Here is a 22,375-nt window from a genome sequence, read left to right on the forward strand (position 1 = left end):
TGCTTAGATGCGATGTTTCCGCGTATTACATATATATATGAACTATGTTGAAATTAATGTATTCCATGTGTTTGTTGAAATGTTTGTATGAATATGAAATTATGATTTATGCTTGCCATGATTGTTATTCGGAAATACATGATTGTTGTATGTGTGGAAACTCCCTTGTGAAAAGATTTGCTATAATATATGTTATAACTAATTTATTACATGTATGTTGATATGTGTAGTTTAAGTGTTTAATAAAATGCTCGAATGAGAAAATGCTTGTTGAAATGTATTTAATGATGGTACTAAGATAGGATTCTCAATTACTTTATCTATAGCTACAGTTTCCTTCATACAACCTAACTTTCTACTGCGTGATTTATGGATGAAATGCCTATGTATAATAACATGTGTACTATGCATTTATTGAAATGCTCAAATGAGATTTATGTTTAATTTGGTTGTCACATGCTGATTGGACTATCATATATGAATGCCTATTGTGTTTGAGTATGATTGTGACTAATACGTAGTCCAGACAATCGGTAACGGTTTACGATCAGTGACTGAACTAGTTTCGTCACGACAGATACGTTTGATGAATCTGAGTCGTATGCTGATTATCGATAGTGGTTAGGCCACGAGGAGTGCGTATGCACTCCATGTCGATTAATTCAATGTGCGCTCGTACCAATCAAGCTTGTTAAGTAACCCAATTGGCCTAATGTATGTTCACCATGTATGGACACTACTGGCTGAATCTAAGGTACCACTTACCAGTGTAAAGTTTGTTTAACCTTGGACCACGATCGACTAAAACTTATGAGCCGGACATGGTGGTGTATGGGACACCGTAGTTGAGCTGTCGGCCTACGCTGGGGTGACAAGCCTCCCCGTAATGACCAGTGAGCAACCCAAACTCATGAGCCGAATATGGTGGTGTATGAGACACTGCATTCGAGCTGTCGGCCTACGCTAAGGTGATGAGCCTTTACCGTAGTGATCTCAAGTATAAAATAGGCCTATGATCAGGTGACGAGCCCCTCGTAGTGACTTCGAGTGTGAATTAAGCCTACGCTAAGGTAACGAGCCTCCCGTAGCGACCTATAGTGTAAACTCGCGAACTTGCCTATCGTATGTAATTAACTAGGATCGACGACCCTAGATGGATCATTGTTTGGGTAAATGATATAAAGGGAGGTACCTTAGCTTCCCAAACTTGTTGTATGAATAGGTCTAAATAAGAACTTGGCTAATCACGCACATGCACCGCATTGCATATACCTTTGGCTTTGGAGTTGAGCACAGCGGGAGTGTTGCATGCGCGACCGTGAAATGATGTCACAGAGGGAGTGTAGGCGAGGGCATACATCATTATCGCATCCCATCCTTTTATTAACCAGAGTACTTAGGAATACTTGTTGTATTGCTTTGTCATTACTGCTTGACTGAATTGATAACATGTTAACCTTTGCCTTATAGCTCTACTGAGTTGATCACTAACTCCCACTCTGGGACAGTGTTTTAAAACACCAACCAGACTCTATTGTAGTTTCAGGTGATGTCGAGGCTTACAAGGCGGAGCTTGACTTCTATGACGACGAGGAGTTCTCCTACCTGCAACTCTTTGGTGGGCCTATGTAGACCTGAAGTTGCATCATCGAAACTATAGAGATATGGATTAAATGACATTACACTTTATCATTTTGTATATTTTGGAACTAAACATGTAATTATTTAACCTGGTAACATGTTCATATTCTGGAGACTTACAGCAACTTATGTGTTTCATATATCTATCATAGTCTTCTGCTTGCGTAATCTAATTATCTCTAGAGTATGATATACTGATCTAGGGTAATCCCATTCATGTTTAATAAACTAATATGGACAACCTTTAATCATCATTATCTATGTTGCATAAGTGATGCGTTGGAACTCAGGAGCTGAGCTTCTACTCGACCCCCGATTTTCAGGGCATTACAAGTTGGTATTAGAGCATGATTTGGATTAAACTGGACCTAGGTTATGGTCACATGATGCATACTGACATACTTTGATTTAGGAGGGAGTGTTAAAACGTAGAAACAGTCTTAAGATTTTCAATTTCGCCGACAGGTGAAACTGACCGTTGAAATCGAACCCGTAGGCATCTATGATCATGTGAGGTGATCCCAATTCTTTTCTAGATTGTCAATCGATGGGTTTAAATGATAATTTAACATGTTCCATACTCAAATAACCCAAAGAGCATGAATATACTCGAGACAGGGGGACCAAAGTGGTCCCTGCACACATACGGCACCCCCCCGGGGGGGGGGGGGGGTAGCATCGCCCCTGGGTCGAGCCATCACCCACATGTCTAGTGGACGACGATGGCATCGCCCCAACCGTGAGCCCTCGTGGTCCACGGACACCGGGCCGACTGGGCCGGTTAGACCGGCGCTTGTACACACCTGTGGGGCCTATGAAATGGTGTAGGGACCCCCCTTTCCTCCCCATTTGCTCCCTTTCCTTCATTCCTACCCCTCCAAGCTCTCCAAACTTCAAAAAAATCTCATGTTCCCACCTCAAATACTCCCTCCATTCTCATATCTTCTTCATCTTCTTCACTATATACCCATTTCCATCATTCCTTTCAAACCCATCTCCTATCTCCCTCATTTCCTTTCATTTGAGCACACAAACCCTCCTTTGTGTCTTAAAAATCTCAAAGTCCAACAACCCATCCTATCCCTCCATTTTATTTCACCCTCATGGCTCTTTTTGAGCTCGTGACGTTTCTCTTATGGGAAAGAAGAGGGCTCCCAAGAATGAACCCAGGCCTAGCCGCCCTACCCGTTCAAGGCGGCAGAAAGGCGTCGAGGCTAGCATAAGCGTCTATCGGGAAATAAGGACGAAACGGGATCTTAATTCCCAACTTCCTCTCGAAAGAGCTCTACTGGTGGATATGGCACATGGAAGGTTTCAAGGTCGTAGGGTTCTCTTTGAAGCACACGTGGATGAGAAACTATGTGGGTTTAATCTAGCGATGGATCTCCTATTAGATGCCGGTTGGGGTCCCGTATTTGAGGGCAAGTCTCGTGCGAATGAGAGCATTGTCCGAGCCTTCTACGCCATATACGAGAGTTACTGCTGGAGCCCCTACAGTTCTCTATCCCCGTGGGAAGGCGGGAAGCCATTGTCAACATGGACCTGATAGCCCGGATCATGGGGATGCCCCGTGGAGAGGTTCATGCTAGCGAGAAGAACCTCAAGAGTGCACGTGAAAAAGATCACCGCACGCGATTTCTTTGTGGCTGATTGGTCCACTGGAATCCAGGCAATTCCGTCCTGGCGTCCAGGATGACTCCTGATTTTTGCCTGCTTCACCACATCTTCACACATAACGTGTATCCTAGGTGGAGCAATTGCAACAAATGTACGCATCTGATGGTTGACTTCCTATACCGAGAGCTGGGCAAGGAGACAAGCTGTGTCTGCCTACTTACGTCTTACTACAGATAGTTCAGACCACGCGCTTTCCTAGGATAGACATTTCACTCCCATTCGGCCAACTTATATGCAAGCTTGCTCGTGGACTTGGCTCAGAAAGGCTTGCGCCGATCCATTTCATCAACGACACTACTCTCAATAACATGAATATTGGGCCATGACAATGTCAAGCCCGACTCGATGAGAGTAACGATGAGACGGGAAGTGCAGAGGAAGAGAGTGATGAAGAAGGCGGAGATGAGATAGATGAAGAAAGCGAGGAACAGGAAGAGCAGGAAGAGGAAGAAGAGGAGGCCCAAGACTCTGATGGGGGCTCTCCACTCGTTACACATGAGCCCCACCGTGATCGGGCTGCTATAGAAGCCCACTTGGCTCAGATTGAAGAGGGTCAGGCTGCCCTGTGACAAAAGGTCAGTGAGACCCGGGCCAAGCTTGAAGAGGGTCAGGCCTCCATGAAACAAAAATTCAAGAAGGTGTCTCGCACCTTGAAGGCTATCCTGTGTTATCTGCAGGTCAAGGGTGCTCCTCCTCCATCACTAGATTCTGACGATTGGTCCTATGTTGTATTCATCTTTGGGTTTTCTTTACTTTCCTATTTCCTGTGTTATAGCCTTGATAGGCTTAGTAGTTGGGTAGGTTTGATGGTGTATTTGGTGTTTAAGGCTTTAATTAGGTTAGCTTATATGCGTTTCCTGTCATGATTCATGTAAAGCTATATCTCATGTATTGTGACAAATTTTGTTAAATAAAATGCATGCAGCTCCTTTTGCTATGAAATGTGTAGAATGCTTGAGAAATTGAGTGTTGTTATGCAAAATCTTACACGTGTTGCATCCTATGTTGTATATAGAAAATGCCACATAAGGCCACACGGAGTACGACACGTCTTACACTTGACAACTGGATTGACGGGGCACCTCCCCTCAGCGATAGCCATACGGACCCCAGTTTGGGTCCGGATCGCGAGACTATGCCGGATTCTCAGCCGGCCACTGGCCCCACAAATGGGCTGACACCTTTTGCACCACTAGTTTCGGAGCAGAACCGTGCGTCCTCGTCGACGCCCCACATGCCTCAGGTGGCTTCTCCTCCTTATAGGTTGGAGCAGATGATGCCCCTTATGCAGCAGCAGCAGCAGCAGATTTGGACCACCATAGCAGGGGCCCTTGCCCAGAATATGAGTGTGGTTCCACCTGCATCACCTATGCACTCTGCTGGGAACATGAGTGCCAGCGGCTTATTTGACTGATTTCAGCGCTTCCGACCTCCTACTTTTACAGGTACTCACAGACCTGAGGAGGTCGAGTATTGGCTTGACCGCATCTCTAAGATGCTGAAGCCACTACACTGCACTGGCCCCACAAATGGGCTGACACCTTTTGCACCACTAGTTTCGGAGCAGAACCGTGCGTCCTCGTCGACGCCCCACATGCCTCAGGTGGCTTCTCCTCCTTATAGGTTGGAGCAGATGATGCCCCTTATGCAGCAGCAGCAGCAGCAGATTTGGACCACCATAGCAGGGGCCCTTGCCCAGAATATGAGTGTGGTTCCGCCTGCATCACCTATGCACTCTGCTGGGAACATGAGTGCCAGCGGCTTATTTGACTGATTTCAGCGCTTCCGACCTCCTACTTTTACAGGTACTCACAGACCCGAGGAGGTCGAGTATTGGCTTGACCGCATCTCTAAGATGCTGAAGCCGCTGCACTGCACTGAGGTAGAGCATGTCGAGTTGGTCACCTACATGTTCGAGAAGGAGGCTAGTCTCTGGTGGGATAGCGTCCTATGGACAGTGCCTGCTGCATATGTATGGACATGGGAAGCCTTTGAGACTCGCTTCCATGAGAAGTACTTTCCCCTCATGTACCATAATGAGAAGGAGAGTGACTTCCTTTGCCTCCGTCAGGGAGGAATGACAGTAGTAGAGTACGAGAATAGGTTTACGGAGCTGGCCAGATATGCTCCTTTAATCCTAGCAAACGAGCCGATGAAGATGCGGCGATTTTCTGAAGGTTTGCGACCTGAGATCTACTTGAAGATGTTGCGTTAGCATTAATAACTATGCTGAGCTAGTGAGCATGTCCCTACGAGTTGAGCAGGATAGGGACAGATTATCCCGTATGTGCATGCCCATGATTCCTAGGCCTCGACCAAACTTACCGAGCCGACTGTTCCTCAGTAAAAGGCCGCGAGCAGATTATTCTCATCGGCTTACGGTTCCATCGACACAGCTGAGACGGCCTGATATATGGTGCCACTACTGCAAGAGGTCGGGCCATGCTGATACCTACTGTTTCACCAGGATGAGGGACAATGACTTTATGCCTCCTCAGAAAATCAACCGGCAGATGTCACCAGTTATCTCAGCTCCACCTCTACATTCTGTACTACTTGCACAGCCTTCTTATAGGCCACCTGCACCTCGATCTAGGCCGCCTCAACAGCGTATGGTACCGCAGTCGAATTGTTCTCAACAGGCTCGTGTGCACTCACTTGCATCTGAGGCATCCGAGACAGCAGTTACAGCACCGATGGCTTTCGAAGTCACGACACATATCAAAGGTATATCAGTCTTTTTATTGGTGGACACCGGGTCCACTATCTCTATCATATCATGTGTGGCGGTCAAGCAACTAGTGTTGGAAACAGCTCCTACGAAGGGGTTGAGAATCATTACAGCCACAGGGACCTTTTCGGACGTTACTAAGATTTGTAAGGATTGTGCGATAGACTTAGGAAGCAGGACGATACTCGTTGACCTAATCGTTGCCCCACTATACCATTACAACATTATTCTCAGTATGGATTGGCTCACTAAAATGAAGGTAGAGATCAATTGTGATACTAGAGTGGTGACAGCCCATGCACCAGAGGGCATGACCTTTACTTTTCTAGTTCAGGTCAGTTTGTCCTGCCACATGAGTTGTTATGCTTCCTTACTGGAGAATGTTGATGGTCTGACACTGGGGAACACACCTGTAATCAGAGATTTCACGGATGTGTTCAGGACGATACCTGGATTACCTCCTCAATGCGAGATCGATTTTACCATCAACCTTGTACCTAGTGCGCCACCCATTTCCCTACCGACATATCGCATGCCTCCCTGTGAAATGGAGAAACTGAGGAGACAGATTGATGATCTATTGGATGCAGGCTTCATATGACCGAGTGTATCTCCTTGAGGAGCGCTCGTGTTATTTTTGAAGAAGAAGGATGGATCACTGTGATTGTGTATTGATGATCGCAGGTTGAATCAAGTGACGGTGAAGAACAAGTATCATTTGCTCAGGATAAATGATCTGTTCGATCAGTTGAAAGGGGCACAATATTTTTCAAAGGTTGACTTACAGTCAGGGTACCACCAATTGCGCGTCAGGGATGAGGACGTGCAGAAGACAACGTTCAGAACCAGTTTTGGGCACTACGAGTTCCTTGTGATGTTGTAAGCCCCGTATCCTAGACCGTACCTTTCCATAGACTTCCGTGGTCTTCCCGGTCGAATTCCGGCAACCTTCGACCCTTAACCGGTATTTGCGCACGATCTTGATTCACACGCCGTCAACCCAAGTCGACTCAACCTAAGACCTTTACCATAGCGACTGCACCGTCGCCGTGGTTCCGATGCCGCGACTCGCGTGCCGAGGCGATACCCTGGTCGGGAGATGTGGGCCAACGTTCGGTGCGAGGAAAACGTCGCGCGTTGCAAGACCCGAGAGAATCTCTACAACATGTCACCTCAATCCATCAATCAATCCCATCATATCAAGTACATGTCAAGTACACATCACCTTTCACCCCTTCCCAAGCAAGTCCCAAAGTCAAAAAGTCTCTTACACACCCATCCCTCTCCATCCCTCTCTCTCTCCCATCCATCACTCCTTCACTCCATCACCCATCTCTCTTTACAATTCTCTCTCCTTCATTTTCAAAACACAATCCAAGCAACCCAAAACCTTCATACGTCCAAGCCTCCCAAGCCTTCTAAGAGAGCCACAAGGTGGCCCACTTTCCTACTCCTTCATCTCCCATCTCAACCATCCAAACCTCATCTCCTCCGTTGGAATCGAAGCTAAGGAGCTAAGGAAGCCAAGGGAGCAAGAAGATCAAGCGGTGGGTGCTTTGATAGGGTAGTTTTAATATTTTTAAGATGGGCCAAGTGAGGCCAACCGATCAATGGCTTGGATCTCACTTTGGACCCTAAGATATGGCCGATCGCCCACTTGGATCATCATGATCATTCCATGATGGGGCATGGCCCCATCATGATGTTTATTTTACTTGCATACTTAGGGTCATCTAGACCGTCTATTTTAGTGGAGAAGGGATCTCCACCGTTGGATTTCGATGTAATTGGCCCACATGTAATGGGACCCACTTGATTTATGTTGTAGATTATTGAAGGGAGGGCCCATAGTGCCGGGGTCCCTCCATCATACGTGTCCCACTCTCTATCCCTCTCTCTCCCTCTCTTTTTCATTTTCTTTTATGAGATCATGATATGGTTGTGTGGCCCACTTGAATGGACCCCACCATGAAGCATGTATTTGATTCAAGCCATTTGTAGGTGGGAGCCCACTTTTCATATATGTTGTGACCACACCATCCATCATTTGGTGGCCCACCTGAACAGGGCCCACCTTAAGGTGCTATGCAACACTGTCCAGCATCCAGGGACGCTGGACGTGTAAGGGAAACAAAAATATTAGCTTGATTCACAAGCTTTTTAGGTGGACCACTTGTTTAGGCCCCACCTTGATGAATGTCGTTAATCCAAGCCATCCAACCTTTTCCTCAGACTATTTTAGGCGTTAGGCCGAGAAATGAGGTTGATCCGAGTATCTGGTGGGCCATAGCATTAAAAACGGTGATTTTCCCCTTTCAAATTTGCTTAAAATTTCTTACGCGCCAGGACATGTCCAATATTGGGCTCGATGGACTTGTCATAGTCTGTAGAGACCAATGGCTGGTGTGGATTTACATGATGTGGGCCGCACACTCGAAAAACCGTAAGAAAACGTGTTTTTAAAAATTAAAAAAAAGGCAGCAGCTGCCGTTGTCAGTAGCGCAGGCAGCGCCTGCTGCTGCATGCAAAGGGCGGGTGGGCGAACTGCAACCCACGACCCTTGCCATGGGCCCCACCATGATGCATATCTGACATCTAACCCGTTCATTGGGTGGGCCACTCCTTGAAGTGGGCCTACTCTAAAAATCAGCCTGATCTAGAGCTCAGGTGGCCCACACCGCAGGAAACAGTGGAATTAAACGTCTGCCCTTGGAACCCCTTTTCTGGGCCATAGAAGTTTTAGATCCAGCTGAGATTTTTTTTTCCTATTCATTTGGGACCGCGGGACCTCGTCAACGGATTGGATGGTATGTAAACATTATGGTGGGCCCCACATGGAGCCCACAGTGATTTATGAGTTTTACTCCCACCGTCCAGGCGGACGGTGGAGCCCACTATAATATTTGTGTTTTATCCCCACCGTCCAGGGGACGGTGGGTGTGCGTGTGTGTGTGTGTGTGTATATATATATAATATTATATTATGTATAATATTGTGTGTATATATATATATATATATAAATTATATATTATATTATGGGTGGTGGGCCTTCATGTGGACCCCCCACCATGAGGCAGGTGCTGCATCCAATCTGTCCATCCATTTTAAAAAGGTTATTTTATGGCATGGGCTTAGAGAATGGGCCAGATCCATAGTCCAAGTGGACCCCACCTTGGCATGTTGTAAGGCCCATTAGATGTATTTATGGCCCATGGGTTAAGGCCTATTAAGATGTATTGGGGCCTATGGGTTGAGGCCCATTTGATGTACATATAAGGCCCAATTGGTGTGGCCCATTTGATACACATAAGACCCATGAGATTAGGCCCATTTGATGCATTCTAAGGCCCACGGGTTATGGCCCATTGCAATGTACATAAGGCCCATTGGTGCGGCCCATTGATGTGGCCCACTTGATGAATATAAGGCCCATGTGATTTGGCCAATTTGATGTATTTAAGGCCCAATGGGACGTACCTAAGGTCCATTGCAATGTGTGATCCCAACATGGTTTATGTAATGATGTTTATGACAGTCGTGCCTTGGGAGCAATGTTGGTTTGACGTCCACATTGCAAGTATAATGTTGGTTAAATGTCCACATGACGACCCTCCCTAAGGCCCATTGATAGGCCTGTACTCGTTGTGTGTAGGCCGTCTAGGCCATCTGCGTTGTAAGGATAATGCATTACTTCATAACATGATTAGTATAGTTCCATGATTCATGATCATACGCATCATATGTATGCTTGATATGAGAAATGACTGATCATATCATATGCCTTCGGGCAGATTGTTTAGGGGCTCCTGGATAGGCGGTGTTGCCCTACATGAGCGCATGACACGCGTAGGATTTCTTCATGACTGGATAGTGTGATTCATGCATTCGCATTGTGTGACACGGTTACCATACGCCCTAACGACATCAGGGCCGTAGCCTCCACAGGCGTATCGTGGTTGGCAGGATTGGATACCGAAAATCTTGTTCTACATGGGGTGCTATAAATATCCCTGGGTGAAAGTCCCTAAACCCTTATGGTACCAAGAGGTTGCTCCAACGTCTACACTGAGTAGGTGCATGAGCGCCGAGTGCCGATTACCAGACGGTTGCGCTTTCCACTGTGTCGTGGTCGGTTGAAAGGGGGTGCGGCCTTACCCACCCGAGAGTAGGGGGCAATGCTAGGCTGAGTTTGACCAGCTCGAGGAATGGGTCCCCTATTGATGAGCCGAGCCCGATATTGGTAGGCGGATAGTGAGGTCTCTTCTACTCACCTTATTGCGCGCGATGGGGCGGCAATCTGGTTGGAGTGTATTAGACCCCGGTGATATTCCAGAGTTGAGCTGTATTGATATGTGGACTTAGATGAGGATTTGTATACTTGAGTTGCATTTCGCATTGTATGGCCTTGGTATGGCCGACATCATTCATGCTTTGCACCGCATGGCCTTGGTACGGCTATGGTATTCTTGGCTTTCATCAGCATGTTTCGCATTACTCTGATACTGCATAACTGCATTACCACCTTGAGCACACACTTTCACCACCCTCTAAGCTTTCTATAAGCTTACGCACGACCGTTGCGTGCAAGTGATATTGGATCGCAGCAGCGCTGAGGCTTGAGCACGTGGCAGATTATTTTGGAGTTTGTTCATCATCATTGTATTTCCCTTTATGCTCATTGTACTTGTAAAGTTTTTTATCATAATGGAAATGTGATGGAGTTTTTGGTTGTTGTTTGTGGGTTATGCCTTTGGTTATACTTATTACGAATCAAACTAATGTTGAAAATCCTCCTCGTAGCATCCCAGGATCGGAACCTGGCGAATGGGCGCTGGGAGTCGAGAATGGGGTTCTACGGAGGCTGTCGGCGCCGGATTAGGCGATCGAAAATTTTATGAGCCCGATTTCCGATTTTGGGGCGTGACAGATGTCATTTGGACTCACCAATGCATCGGCCGTATTCATGGACCTAATGAACCGGATGTTTCGGTCGTATCTATACCGATTCGTCATCATATTTATAGATGACATCCTGATATACTCCAAGAGTCGGGAAGATCATGAGGAACACCTGCGAGCAGTCTTTGATATTCTCAGGAAGAACCAATTGTTCGCTCAGTACAAGAAGTGTGACTTCTAGAAAGAAGAAGTGAAGTTCCTGAGACATGTGTTGTCCAAGGAAGGAATAGCTGTGGACCTTGATAAGGTGACCACAGTTCATGATTGGGAGCAGCCCGGTTCGGTTACTGAATTGTGGAGTTTTCTTGGCCTGGCAGGTTACTACTGTTGATTTACTAGGGACTTTTCCAAGATAGCCAGACCGTTGTCTCAGCTAACTCGGAAGAACCTTAAGTTTGCCTGGAATGAGAAGACAGAAGCAGCCTTTCAGGAACTGAAGGGCAAGTTAACGTCCGCCCCTATGCTAGTATTGTCAGAGCAAGGGGTCAAATATACGATATACACCGACGCGTCTCGTGTTGGTTTGGATTGTGTTCTGATACAGATGGACAGGGTTATTGCCTATGCATCGCGACAGTTGAGGAAACACGAGGAAAACTACTCTACACACGATCTAGAGTTAGCGGCCGTCATTTTTGCATTAAAGCTCTGGAGACATTACATCTATGGAGAGGAGTTCGAGCTCTTTTGCGACCACAAGAGCTTCAGATACATATTCACGCAGAGGGACCTGAATATGAGACAACGGCGATGGATGGAAACCTTGAAGGACTTCAAGTTTGAGGTCTCCTACCATCCTGGCAAGGCTAACCTTGTGGCAGATGCGTTAAGCCACAAGAAGACTATAGCATTTGCGGCTCCGCTGATGATCGATGAATGGAACATGGTCGAGTTTTTGCGAGACTTCACGCAGAAGCTTAAGATAGAGGAGCCGTTGGAGAGCGTCGCACACATTCGGGTACAGCCACTCATTGATGACCGAATCATAGTGGCCCAGGGGGAGGATGAATGGTTGGTGAAGATGAGGAAACGAGCTAGTGGTGATGAAGACTCGGAATGGAGAGTTGGTTCGGATGGGGGTTTACGTTATCGTGGCCGCCTATGCGTCCCAAGTCTTCATGACTTGAGAAGGGAAGTTCTTGAAGCTACTCACAATTCGAGGATGGCGATGCATCCGGGTAGTATGAAGATATATCAAGATATAAAGCGCTCGTACTGGTGGGACAACATGAAGGCCCACATTGTAGACTATGTATCTCGTTGTCTCACATGCCAGCAGGTCAAGGTTGAACATCACCGACCTCTTGGATTACTTCAGCCCATACCCATTGCTGAATGGAAATGAGATTTCATCTCTATGGAATTCATTTCAGGGTTACCGAAGACGAGGAAGGGGCATGACTACATTTGGGTGATCGTGGCCCAGAGAGCACTGACCACCAGCCACCAAACTGGTGGCGAGGAGTAGCCAATCCCTTCCCGGGTGGGTGCTCTGTGGGCCCCACCATAATGTATGTGTTTCATCCATGCCTTTCATCTATTTTTCTAGATCATTTTAGGGTATAAGACAAATGAGGTTTATAACAATCTCAAGTAGACCACATTACAGGAAATAGTGTTGAATAAACGTTGACCATTAAAAAGTTTTAGGGTCCATAAAAATTTTGGATCAAGCTGAACTTTGTTTTTTTCCCTTCATTTAGGCCTTAATGACCTAATCAACATATTGGATGTCAAATAAATAGTACAGTGGGCCTTATGAGGATTTTAATGGTGGATATCCAATCGCTTTTGTTTTCCTTTGGTGTGGTCCACCTGAGATTTATATCCCTCTCTTTTTTAGGATCGAGCCATTAAATGATCTTTAAAAATGGATGAACAACATGGATGAAACAGATACATGATGGTGGGGCCCACAGAGCACTGACCACCAGCCACTGGGCTGGTGGCAGGGGAGTAGCCGATCCGTTTCTCTAATCCGCGCCCTTCACTCCAGTAGTTAGAGGATTACCGGACGTGGACGCGAATTGCCTTTTCCAGGAAGTTCCTGCGCAAGGATGATGGGTGGGACCATCACAATGTTTGTGAGAAATCCACCTTGTCCATCTATTTTGTGAGAAATCCACCTTGTCTATCTATTTTAGGACATGTGACAGAAAATGAGGTGGATCTAAAACTCAAGTGGGTCACACGAGAGCGAAAATTGGGGAAAGAAATGCCTACCATTGAAACCTTCCTAGGCTCTACCTTGATGTTTATATTCCATCTAAGCCGTTTATAAGTTCATTCTCACTGGGATGAAGTGAAAAAACAAAAACTTTATCCTTATGCATGGAGGTGTACACGAGTCGAGCCGAGCCGAGTATTACCCAGCTTGTGCTCGGCTCGGACTGCTCGAGTCCCAGCTTGTGCTTGGCTTGACTCGGCCTTTGAGCTCGGAACAGTAGCTCGTGCTCGGCTCGTCCGAGTTTGAGTCAAGTTCGAGCAGAGTCGAGTACTTGTCCGGATCCATCTGGCGATCCGAGATCCTGACTGTCCCGCTGCGCGGTGCCGAAGCAGCAGATCAATGGTGGATATTCATAGAGGAAATCCATCCCGTCATCGAAATCCTCGTCTTCTTCTTCAACGTCTGTGATTTTTCCGCTCTCGGGCTCTGGTTTTTTACTCGAGCGGCTGGTTTTCTTTTGGGAAGGAGAGGAGAGTGTTGACTTTGACTTCGGTCGGCCCCTGCGTTTGGGTATTGTCAGTGGTGGAGCTCCGTTCGTGCCATCAACGGTTGAGATTGAAGCTTGATTTCTTCACGATTGATGGAGATTGAACGGTCAGATTGGAAGGAGGTATGAGACTTGGGAATGGGGGGAGGAAAGATGGACGAGAGCCATGAGAGGAAAGCTAGGGTTTTTGTTTCATCCCTCTCTGTCTGCTGCATTATCTAGAAAGAGGGTTTTGGGAAAAGGACAGTTTTACCCTTGTGTTTTTCTTTAATGGCTGATTCGATACATAAGCACGAGTGCAAAATTCCCAAGGGTGATGGGGACATAATCGACCTTTTATCCTGGTCCCTGCACCGAGTTGATTCCGAGTTGAGCCGAGTCGAGTATTATTCGATTCGAACCGAGTCGAGTTCTTGCTCGGCTCGAACTCATTTCGAGCACCAAAAATTAGCTCGTGCTCGGCTTGAACTCATTTCGAGCCGAGTCGAGTAGAGCGAGTTACCGAGCTAACTCTGCTCGTGTACAGCTCTACTTATACAAAACTTTTATGTCCATAAAAATGTTTCAACAGTGCTCATTGATTCCTTACTGTTTCCTCCCGTGTGGCCCAATTGAGTTTTGGATCCACCTCATTTTATTTTCATCTAAATTAAAATGAGATAAAAAAAAACAGTTGGATGGAGTGGATTTCTCACAAACATCTACGTGGCCCACTCAGCATCCTTGCGCAGGAACTTCCTGCTAAAGCATTTAGCAAGAAATCCGCGTTCAAAATTACCTACTTTCAACTAAATTCCTTTTCCAAATTACCAACCGTATCTGAACCTTTAACCATATTCCTTTTTCAAACCTCCAACCGTATCTGCATTTCCATGACACATCTACAGTACTTATTGTGGGTGAATTTATGAGGAGAAAAAGTAGGTGCAAATAAGAGGTGCAGTTGGTATATTGGAGCATTGATTGAAGAAAATGGACGTTTAATCAGAAAAATCGGTGCTGGCCTTTGTTACAAGTTGATGGGACCGTGATAAATGTGAAGCCTTTAGGACCGTTGATGTTCTCTATATAATGTTGAAGGTGATTCATCATTCTTAGTATAACAGGAATCAGATACCACTTCTCCTTTGGCTATCTTCTTAGCCATCGATCGGCTCCGGTTCGACCATGCGGGCTCTTTCGGCCCCTCGATGGGCCTATTTTGTTCTATGGGCCACACTGGTCAACTTCTGTTTGTGTGATGATGCGACGAAGAGCGATACGTCTGTCGTCGTGGTTGGTTCCGGAGAATGTGGCGACTGCAAGCAGCTGAATATCAAAAATTCAGATGCATTTTCAGGTAAATGATTATTTGGACTTAATCTAGGTACATGCAACTGTTTTTTCCTTTAGCTTGAAAAAACTTCATTTAATAGAGACTGAGTGTTTGATGGATATTTGGATATGGACAGAAAATTGATATGCATTCTCTTGTTAGTTTACTTTGTTTACACTCATTTTTCTAATTTGGGGAATTGGAATGATATACAATTGATTCTTGTTAGTAGATCTAGTCAATAAAAAATTAAATGATTTAAGAAAAAAACATATCTTTTAAGCTAAAGTCAATCAACTTCAAACCACCTAAAAGGGTTGATGTAACATGGGTGGCTGGTCGCAAGAGTTTCGCCATGCAATCATAAAGCCGAACAGAGCAACAATCATCTAGAACACATGTTTTATGTGCTATTTAGGGCTAACATGTTGTATATGTGAAATCCACTTTAACCATCGGGTGATTATATTGTGTTTTTATAAGAAAGATAAACACTACCGGATCCATATGAAAACCTATAGTTGGTATCCCATTCTCACTGTTTCTTGTGTTGTGACTTGCAGCCTAGTATTAAATAAGTGATTAACGCACAACCTGAATTTCAGGTTTACAACACTGTAGCCCAAAAGAGCTTTTTGTGTGTTGCTTAAAATAAGTGTTGCAGAGGATTCAGTCCTTCCTATATGGCCAATGCCAAGCTATGATAACAGTCACAATGCTGATGAAACAGCGTAAAAGCACACCTTCTTTCGGTGCAAGCATGGCAAGTGTTTATTCCCATGATTACATGACCATAGTCTAATTATGATTACACTAATGCAAATTAAGATTGAAAAATGAGAGAATGGTTTTGTCTTCTATGCATGGTTCAAAAAAGATTTGATTTCAAGTAATCCCATGCCCGTGGAAAAAAGGGTTACTGTCAAATAAATAGCCAATTCTAAAACTTTTGACAGGTAATTATAAAGCTAATCCCAAACAGCTATAATGATTACGATGATGATGAAATGGTAGAAAAATGTAACATCTTTCGAGGCCATACAAATCAACTACGACGGGCATACATTCTCCTGCTTCAATTTAATTAATTCTAACAATTACATGCATGGCTTTAGTCTAGTTATTATATTTTCCTTACGGGAGTTGGAGTTGAAGCTTGTAGCAAATGTTCCATCACATTCGTCACAACCAATTCACCCTTGGGTACATAGTTTAAAATCCTAAAAGCTTGACTTGGCTCGATTTCATCCGGGTTGAATTAACTCAAAGATTGGATTGTACCCAACTCAATATTTAAATGAGTATAAATTAAAATATTTGAAGAATCTTCTTAGGAAATTTACAGAAAAATTCTTCCAAAATTTGCATTTTACCCAAGAATTACCAGACAAAATGAAATTCCATGGAGAAACTTTTTGCAAGGAGAAAGTACCAAGAAGCCCATGTTTAGTTTTTAACTTTAAAAGGCAGTGAAGTAGAGAATTGTGGTGTCTATAACATCCAATCCATCTAACACATGAACCATTAATTAGATTGGTCAAATCACTAGATGAGCTATGGATGAATTTTGATACGCCCATGTTTAGTTTTTAACTTTAAAAGGTAGTGAAGTAGAGAATTGTGGTGTCTATAACATCCAATCCATCTAACACATGAACCATTAATTAGATTGGTCAAATCACTAGATGAGCTATGGATGAATTTTGATGTTTTTAAATGGTCGTATGTTAGTTTTTATGGTCTAGCCCATTTCATCATTGGATACACCATATTTTTGGCCCGTATGGTGATCATGGTGTGGTGCATCGGATGGATAGGTTCGATGTGAGGTATATATACCGACGTAATCCTCACAATTCTTGATGCACCACTTTTTGAAGGAAAAATAAAATAAAATAAAATGAGAGTGTTTAGGTAATTTTACTTCTCACCACTGCCCTGCAATTTCAGCTCTCGGAGACATAACATGGTAAAATCTGAATTTCTGAGGAATTTTGTGGTAAAATTCCCAATTTTTTAAAGATACTTCGTCAGTTATAACTTCTGTAAAATGAGGTGTTGTATGGCTTGCTGATGGACTGTGTATACTCAACCGTCCATCTCTTTCCTGCTTTTCAATTTTTACTAAAGACTGGTTTGGCACTGCAAGTGACTCAAGTCAAGTTGAATTATCGAGTTATGTCAATGAATTTTAATATTATGGTATTCAATTTTCATATTGTAGTACATTGACAATGCAAGTCAACAAATTAATGTGACCTGTGACATACAACAATTATTAGAAAATAATCGATATTGTACCTCTATTGATAAAGAATTTTGATATTTGGTTCTAGAATTTTAGACCAAACTTCTAACAAACTTTGATTATGATATCCTAAGTTATCACCACAAACCTCGAGATATTATTACTATGAGGGATGAACAAAGATCGAGAGCTCTAATACAGAATAATTTCAATTTGAGTAGGTTTTTAATTATAAGCAGTAACGTAACTAGAGTTAGGTATGTATATATATATATATATATATATATATATATATATATATATATATATATATATATATTGCATTTTTTGTGAATCCTTAAGAAAGGCAAACACATTAAATAGTGACTTATGTATGTAGATTTCTTTTGATGGGAAATTCAAAACTTTTCCCATTTATTTGGTAGTGAAAATGGAAACCCGCGTTGCTTTTGGAGGAAAACGTTTTGAGAACTTGTGAGAACTTTTTGAGAACTCAACCCACATGATATGATCACAAAATATGAATGGTCCATGTGATGTAGCATCCTGTGAAACCTTTGGGGCTCAACTTTTATCCCTGATCCAAAACTTTGGTAGGCCATGGCAAAAGGAAACAGTTTCCTCCCTTGATTTGGCTCTCTCTTTGCTATTGGCCCGCAAGAGTTTTAGATCGGGTTGAAAGTTGAGCCTTGGGGGTTTTGTGGGGAGTATTCATGGACAGTTTAGATTTTGTGCGCAAGTGCTCATATGTGAGCAAGACTCTCTCTCTCTCTCTCTCTCTCTCTCTCTCTCATATATATATATATATATATATATATATATGAATGCTTTGATGCGTAGCAGTTCGCATGGAAGTCTTGTGAACTTTTTTGATAACTCATCATACATGATGTGACTCTAAAATCTGAATGGTCCACGTGAAGCGGCCCCTCATGAAATCCGTTGGCCCAATTTTTACTTTGATCCAAAACTTTGGTGGGCCATGAAAAGTGAAAAAAGTTTCATCCCTTGATTTGCATTTCTCTTTGCTATGGCCCACTAGAATTTTAGATCATGGTGAAAATTTATCCCTTGAGGTTTCATGGGATTCCGCATCACATGGACTGTTCGGATTAGACGCCCATGACACCTGTGTGCAAAGGTGCGCACATGCGTAGGTACGCAGGGTTTCCAATATTCTATAGCCCACCAGATTTCTGAAGTAGGCCAAAATGCTAGCCGAGGTGGTTTCATGAGGCAACTCATCTAGTGGACTGTTCGGATTTTGTCTTCACATCACGTGTCAAAAGTTCTCATGAATTTCCATGAGAATCAGTTTTAGGAGAGCATTTTTTGTATATATACACTCCTATGAACTGGTCCATAAATAACTTTCACAAGAATGCATCCCATGTGATTTGTGCATGACATCCAACCCATCCATTAAATATGTCACCTCTTGAAATCCCTAAAGCCCAAAAGTCAACCCGATCCGAAACGTAGGGCCCACATAGGTTGTAAAACAGCCTAATCATTTGGATGACCTTTCATCCAAGCCAGATGAAGGGTTTACATGTGCTGGAATGTATATACCTAACACGAGGGGATGAGGTTTGAAATGGTTCTTATGGATTATCATGAGAGCTAGTTCAAGGGAGAAAATTTTCTTAAATAATAATAATAATAATAATAATAATAATACCTGAGAATTTAAGCAAGTCATTGAGAAGCTTACTCTTGAGATTGACTCAACCATGACTTGATATGACTTGTTGAGTCAACTCGAGAACTTAGTTGTCTCAGCGCAACTCTTTATAATTTAGGTGGGTCACTCATAAGGTGAAACCATTCTCTCACGTAAAAAAACCAAAAAAAAAATATATATTATGGTTGGAGACTCAAATTTTATTTCCAATACTTTGAATTTGTAAATTTACTAGTGAAGTATTAAGTTTCAAGCCATCAAGTCCATCTGGCTTAGCTAAACATTCTGTTCAGCTGAGTTTTTGGGTTTTTGAACTATGATTGATCTTTATACCTACTTGCACATTTCCTTGAGCAGGTCTCCTTGTAGCAATTAATTGCAAGACTGTTAATGGTGAGTTCAAGACCAGGGGCTTCAGTGAGCTCGACAAGGATGGAAAATTCCACATTGAACTTCCCAATGAACTTGTCAATAATAATGGAGAGCTAACTGAGGAATGCTTTGCGCAACTCCATAGCGCGTCCCACGATCCATGCCCCGCCATAGAAGGCCTAGAGCCGTCGAAGATCGTACTCAAGTCAAAAGATAGTGGAGAGCACACGTTCGGCATGACTGGAAAATTATCATTCACACCAGCAACATGCACGTCGGCTATCCTCTGGCCCCTTTACAAAAAGTCATTTTCCCCATTTCCCAAAATCCCTCCTATCTACAAAAAGCCATTGCCTCCTCTTCCTGAAATCCCTCCTATTTACAAAAAGCCATTGCCCCCGGTTCCTGAAATCCCTCCTATCTACAAAAAGCCATTGCCTCCTCTTCCTGAAATCCCTCCTATTTACAAAAAGCCATTGCCCCCAATTCCCGAACCCCCTCCTAAAAAGAAAAAACCCCCTCCTAAAAAAAAACCAATGCCTGAAGATCCCGAACCCCCTCCTGAAAAGAAAAAACCCCCTCCTGAAAAAAAACCAATGCCCGAAGATCCCGAACCCCCTCCTAAAAAGAAAAAACCCCCTCCTAAAAAAAAACCAATGCCCCAAGATCCCAAACCCCCTCCTATTTACGAAAAACCATTGCCCCCTATTCCCAAATTTCCTCCCATCTATAAAAAGCCATTGCCCCCTATTCCCAAATTTCCTCCCATCTACAAAAAGCCATTGCCTCCTGTTCCTAAATTCCCTCCCATTGACAAAAAGTCATTGTCCGAAATTCCTAAGATCCCTCCTATCTATAAAAAGCCATTGCCCCCAGTTCCCAAAATTCCTCCTATATACAAAAAGCCATTGCCCCCTGTTCCTGAAATCCCTCCTATCTCCAAAAAGCCATTGCCCCCTCTTCCTAAAATCCCTCCTATTTACAAAAAGCCATTGCCCCCAATTCCTGAACCCCCTCCTAAAAAAAAGAAACCTCCTCCTTAAAAAAAACCAATGCCCCAAGATCCCAAACCCCCTCCTATTTATTAAAAGCCATTGCCCCCTGTGTTCAAAATTCCTCCTATTTATAAAAAGCCACCCTCTCCTTTTGGTGGTTCATATCCTCTTCCACCTCATCAACCAACCCATGAAGCATCCCAAAAGCCATAGTTCGTAAATAAGATGCTTTCATATTGTCATTTCCATTTGTGTTGTAATAAGGTCTATGTTAGAAATAAATGTATGTGTGTGGCCTGGACTCATGTGATGGTTCAACATCATTTTAAAATGTCAGTGACTCATCCTTCTCACATGTAGCACTTATGTACGACTATCTTAACCATCTGAACTTTTGAAGTACAACATGGATGGAGCATATCTCTAAAATCATACTGACAGAGCAGTCAGATACATTGGAAACCCAATGGCAAAATCAGATGTTTACAATCATTTTCTCAGTGTGATTTTTGGATTGCTCTTTATCCACATTTGGATCAGCAATATGGACAATCTAAATTGTTCTCGTACCACTGCAACATGTGTATGGTTGTAGAGTCACCACCTTTTGAAAATGTGTAGCACATGAGTCTACCCTTATTCATGTATGTGTGTGAGAAAAAGTGGGATTTGTACTCATCATTGAATTACTCTATTAATGTTATATGGTGAGTGAACTCTTTTTTGTGATAATTCTAGGGCTTCATTGGGTTCAAACGTCCTGGAATGATTTTTTTTGAAAAACTTTCGATGGAACTGCTATTTTAAGGCATTGTTTCTTAAAAGTTGATTTTATCTAAAAATATTATTTAGTTGATACTATCTATTTTAATTTTTTTAATGCTATTTCATTGTCCAAAAAATCATTTTATGAAAAGTGGTCAAAGGATGATCATCAAGACGTGACTATTATAATCATCATTTGAGCATCACCACCACCATTACCATCTTCATGGCATCATCATCATCACTATCCCCATTAAGGTCACTATTGAGAGAGCTAATACACACACACACAAATATATATATATATATATATATATATATATATATATATATATATATATATATATATATATATATAGAGAGAGAGAGAGAGAGAGAGAGAGAGAGAGAGAGAGAGAGAGAGAGAGAGAGAGAGAGTTCTCTCTTCACATAAGCCGTTAGAGAGAGGGAGAGGAGAGCTAGTAGGTGGGAAGAGTGCAAGGGAGGGGAGGGAGAGTGAATGGGTGGAAAGAGTGTGAGGGAGAGATGAGGAGAATATAACAAACATGCAATGGGAGAAAGGATATCCTTTTTTTGGTTTTTAAGGAAAAATGACTCATTATTTCTTAGTGGTTTAGAATGCCCTCTTTTATGCCAAAGTACTTTTTTATTCAAAAGTGCTCCCAAAATATGTGGCAACGATCCCTTGCATGCAAAGTGAGCTAAATTATAATATTTCTCTCTTTCTTTTTTCCAACAACAAAATAGGCTCTAAGCATTATTAATCCCTCATAGTGAATATTTAGGGCCTATTTGGTCAGTGGGATTAAATGGTATGGAATTGTATTAGATGCGATTAAAACCATTATTGCACAATTATTGCATGTCAGGAAATACCATAGTATTTTGGCCATCCAATCCCAATTTTTGGGATAAAATTCTTGCTATGGGAAAAGCACTGGATTAAGCAAAACCCTGTTTGGTGGACCATGGAATTGTAATCAACGAACCAAATTCACAATGGATGTAAGTCACTTGTATACATATATAACCAGAATGTCACGTGTAAAGGGCATGTTTGGATGGACAACAAGGATAAAACACATGCATCAATGGGGACCATATGTGTAGTGGATTTCAAAATCCATGAAAATCCCGCATGGGACCAAATGGAATAACATCCCACCTAATTCCAACCCTTCCTGTTGTAAGACTTACAGTCCTGTGAGACCGACTGTACACTTCATTTTCAGTGCCGGCACATCCTACACGGATCAGATTGGCGAGTTTCGATT

At 43.3% G+C, this 22,375-nt stretch overlaps 1 protein-coding gene across 1 annotated transcript; it reads left to right on the plus strand.

Annotated features, from left to right (window-relative positions):
• The first annotated feature begins 14,806 nt into the window (after positions 1-14,806).
• On the plus strand, positions 14,807-20,384 carry LOC131244235 (repetitive proline-rich cell wall protein 2-like). Its single transcript, XM_058243874.1, has 2 exons — positions 14,807-15,061; positions 19,327-20,384. Exons 1-2 carry the CDS (start codon positions 14,890-14,892, stop codon positions 20,382-20,384), a joined length of 1,230 nt encoding a protein of 409 aa, XP_058099857.1. The 5' UTR covers positions 14,807-14,889.
• The last annotated feature ends 1,991 nt before the right edge of the window (positions 20,385-22,375 follow it).

The sequence above is a fragment of the Magnolia sinica genome, chromosome 4, assembly GCF_029962835.1.
Source record: "Magnolia sinica isolate HGM2019 chromosome 4, MsV1, whole genome shotgun sequence".
NCBI lineage: Eukaryota > Viridiplantae > Streptophyta > Magnoliopsida > Magnoliales > Magnoliaceae > Magnolia > Magnolia sinica.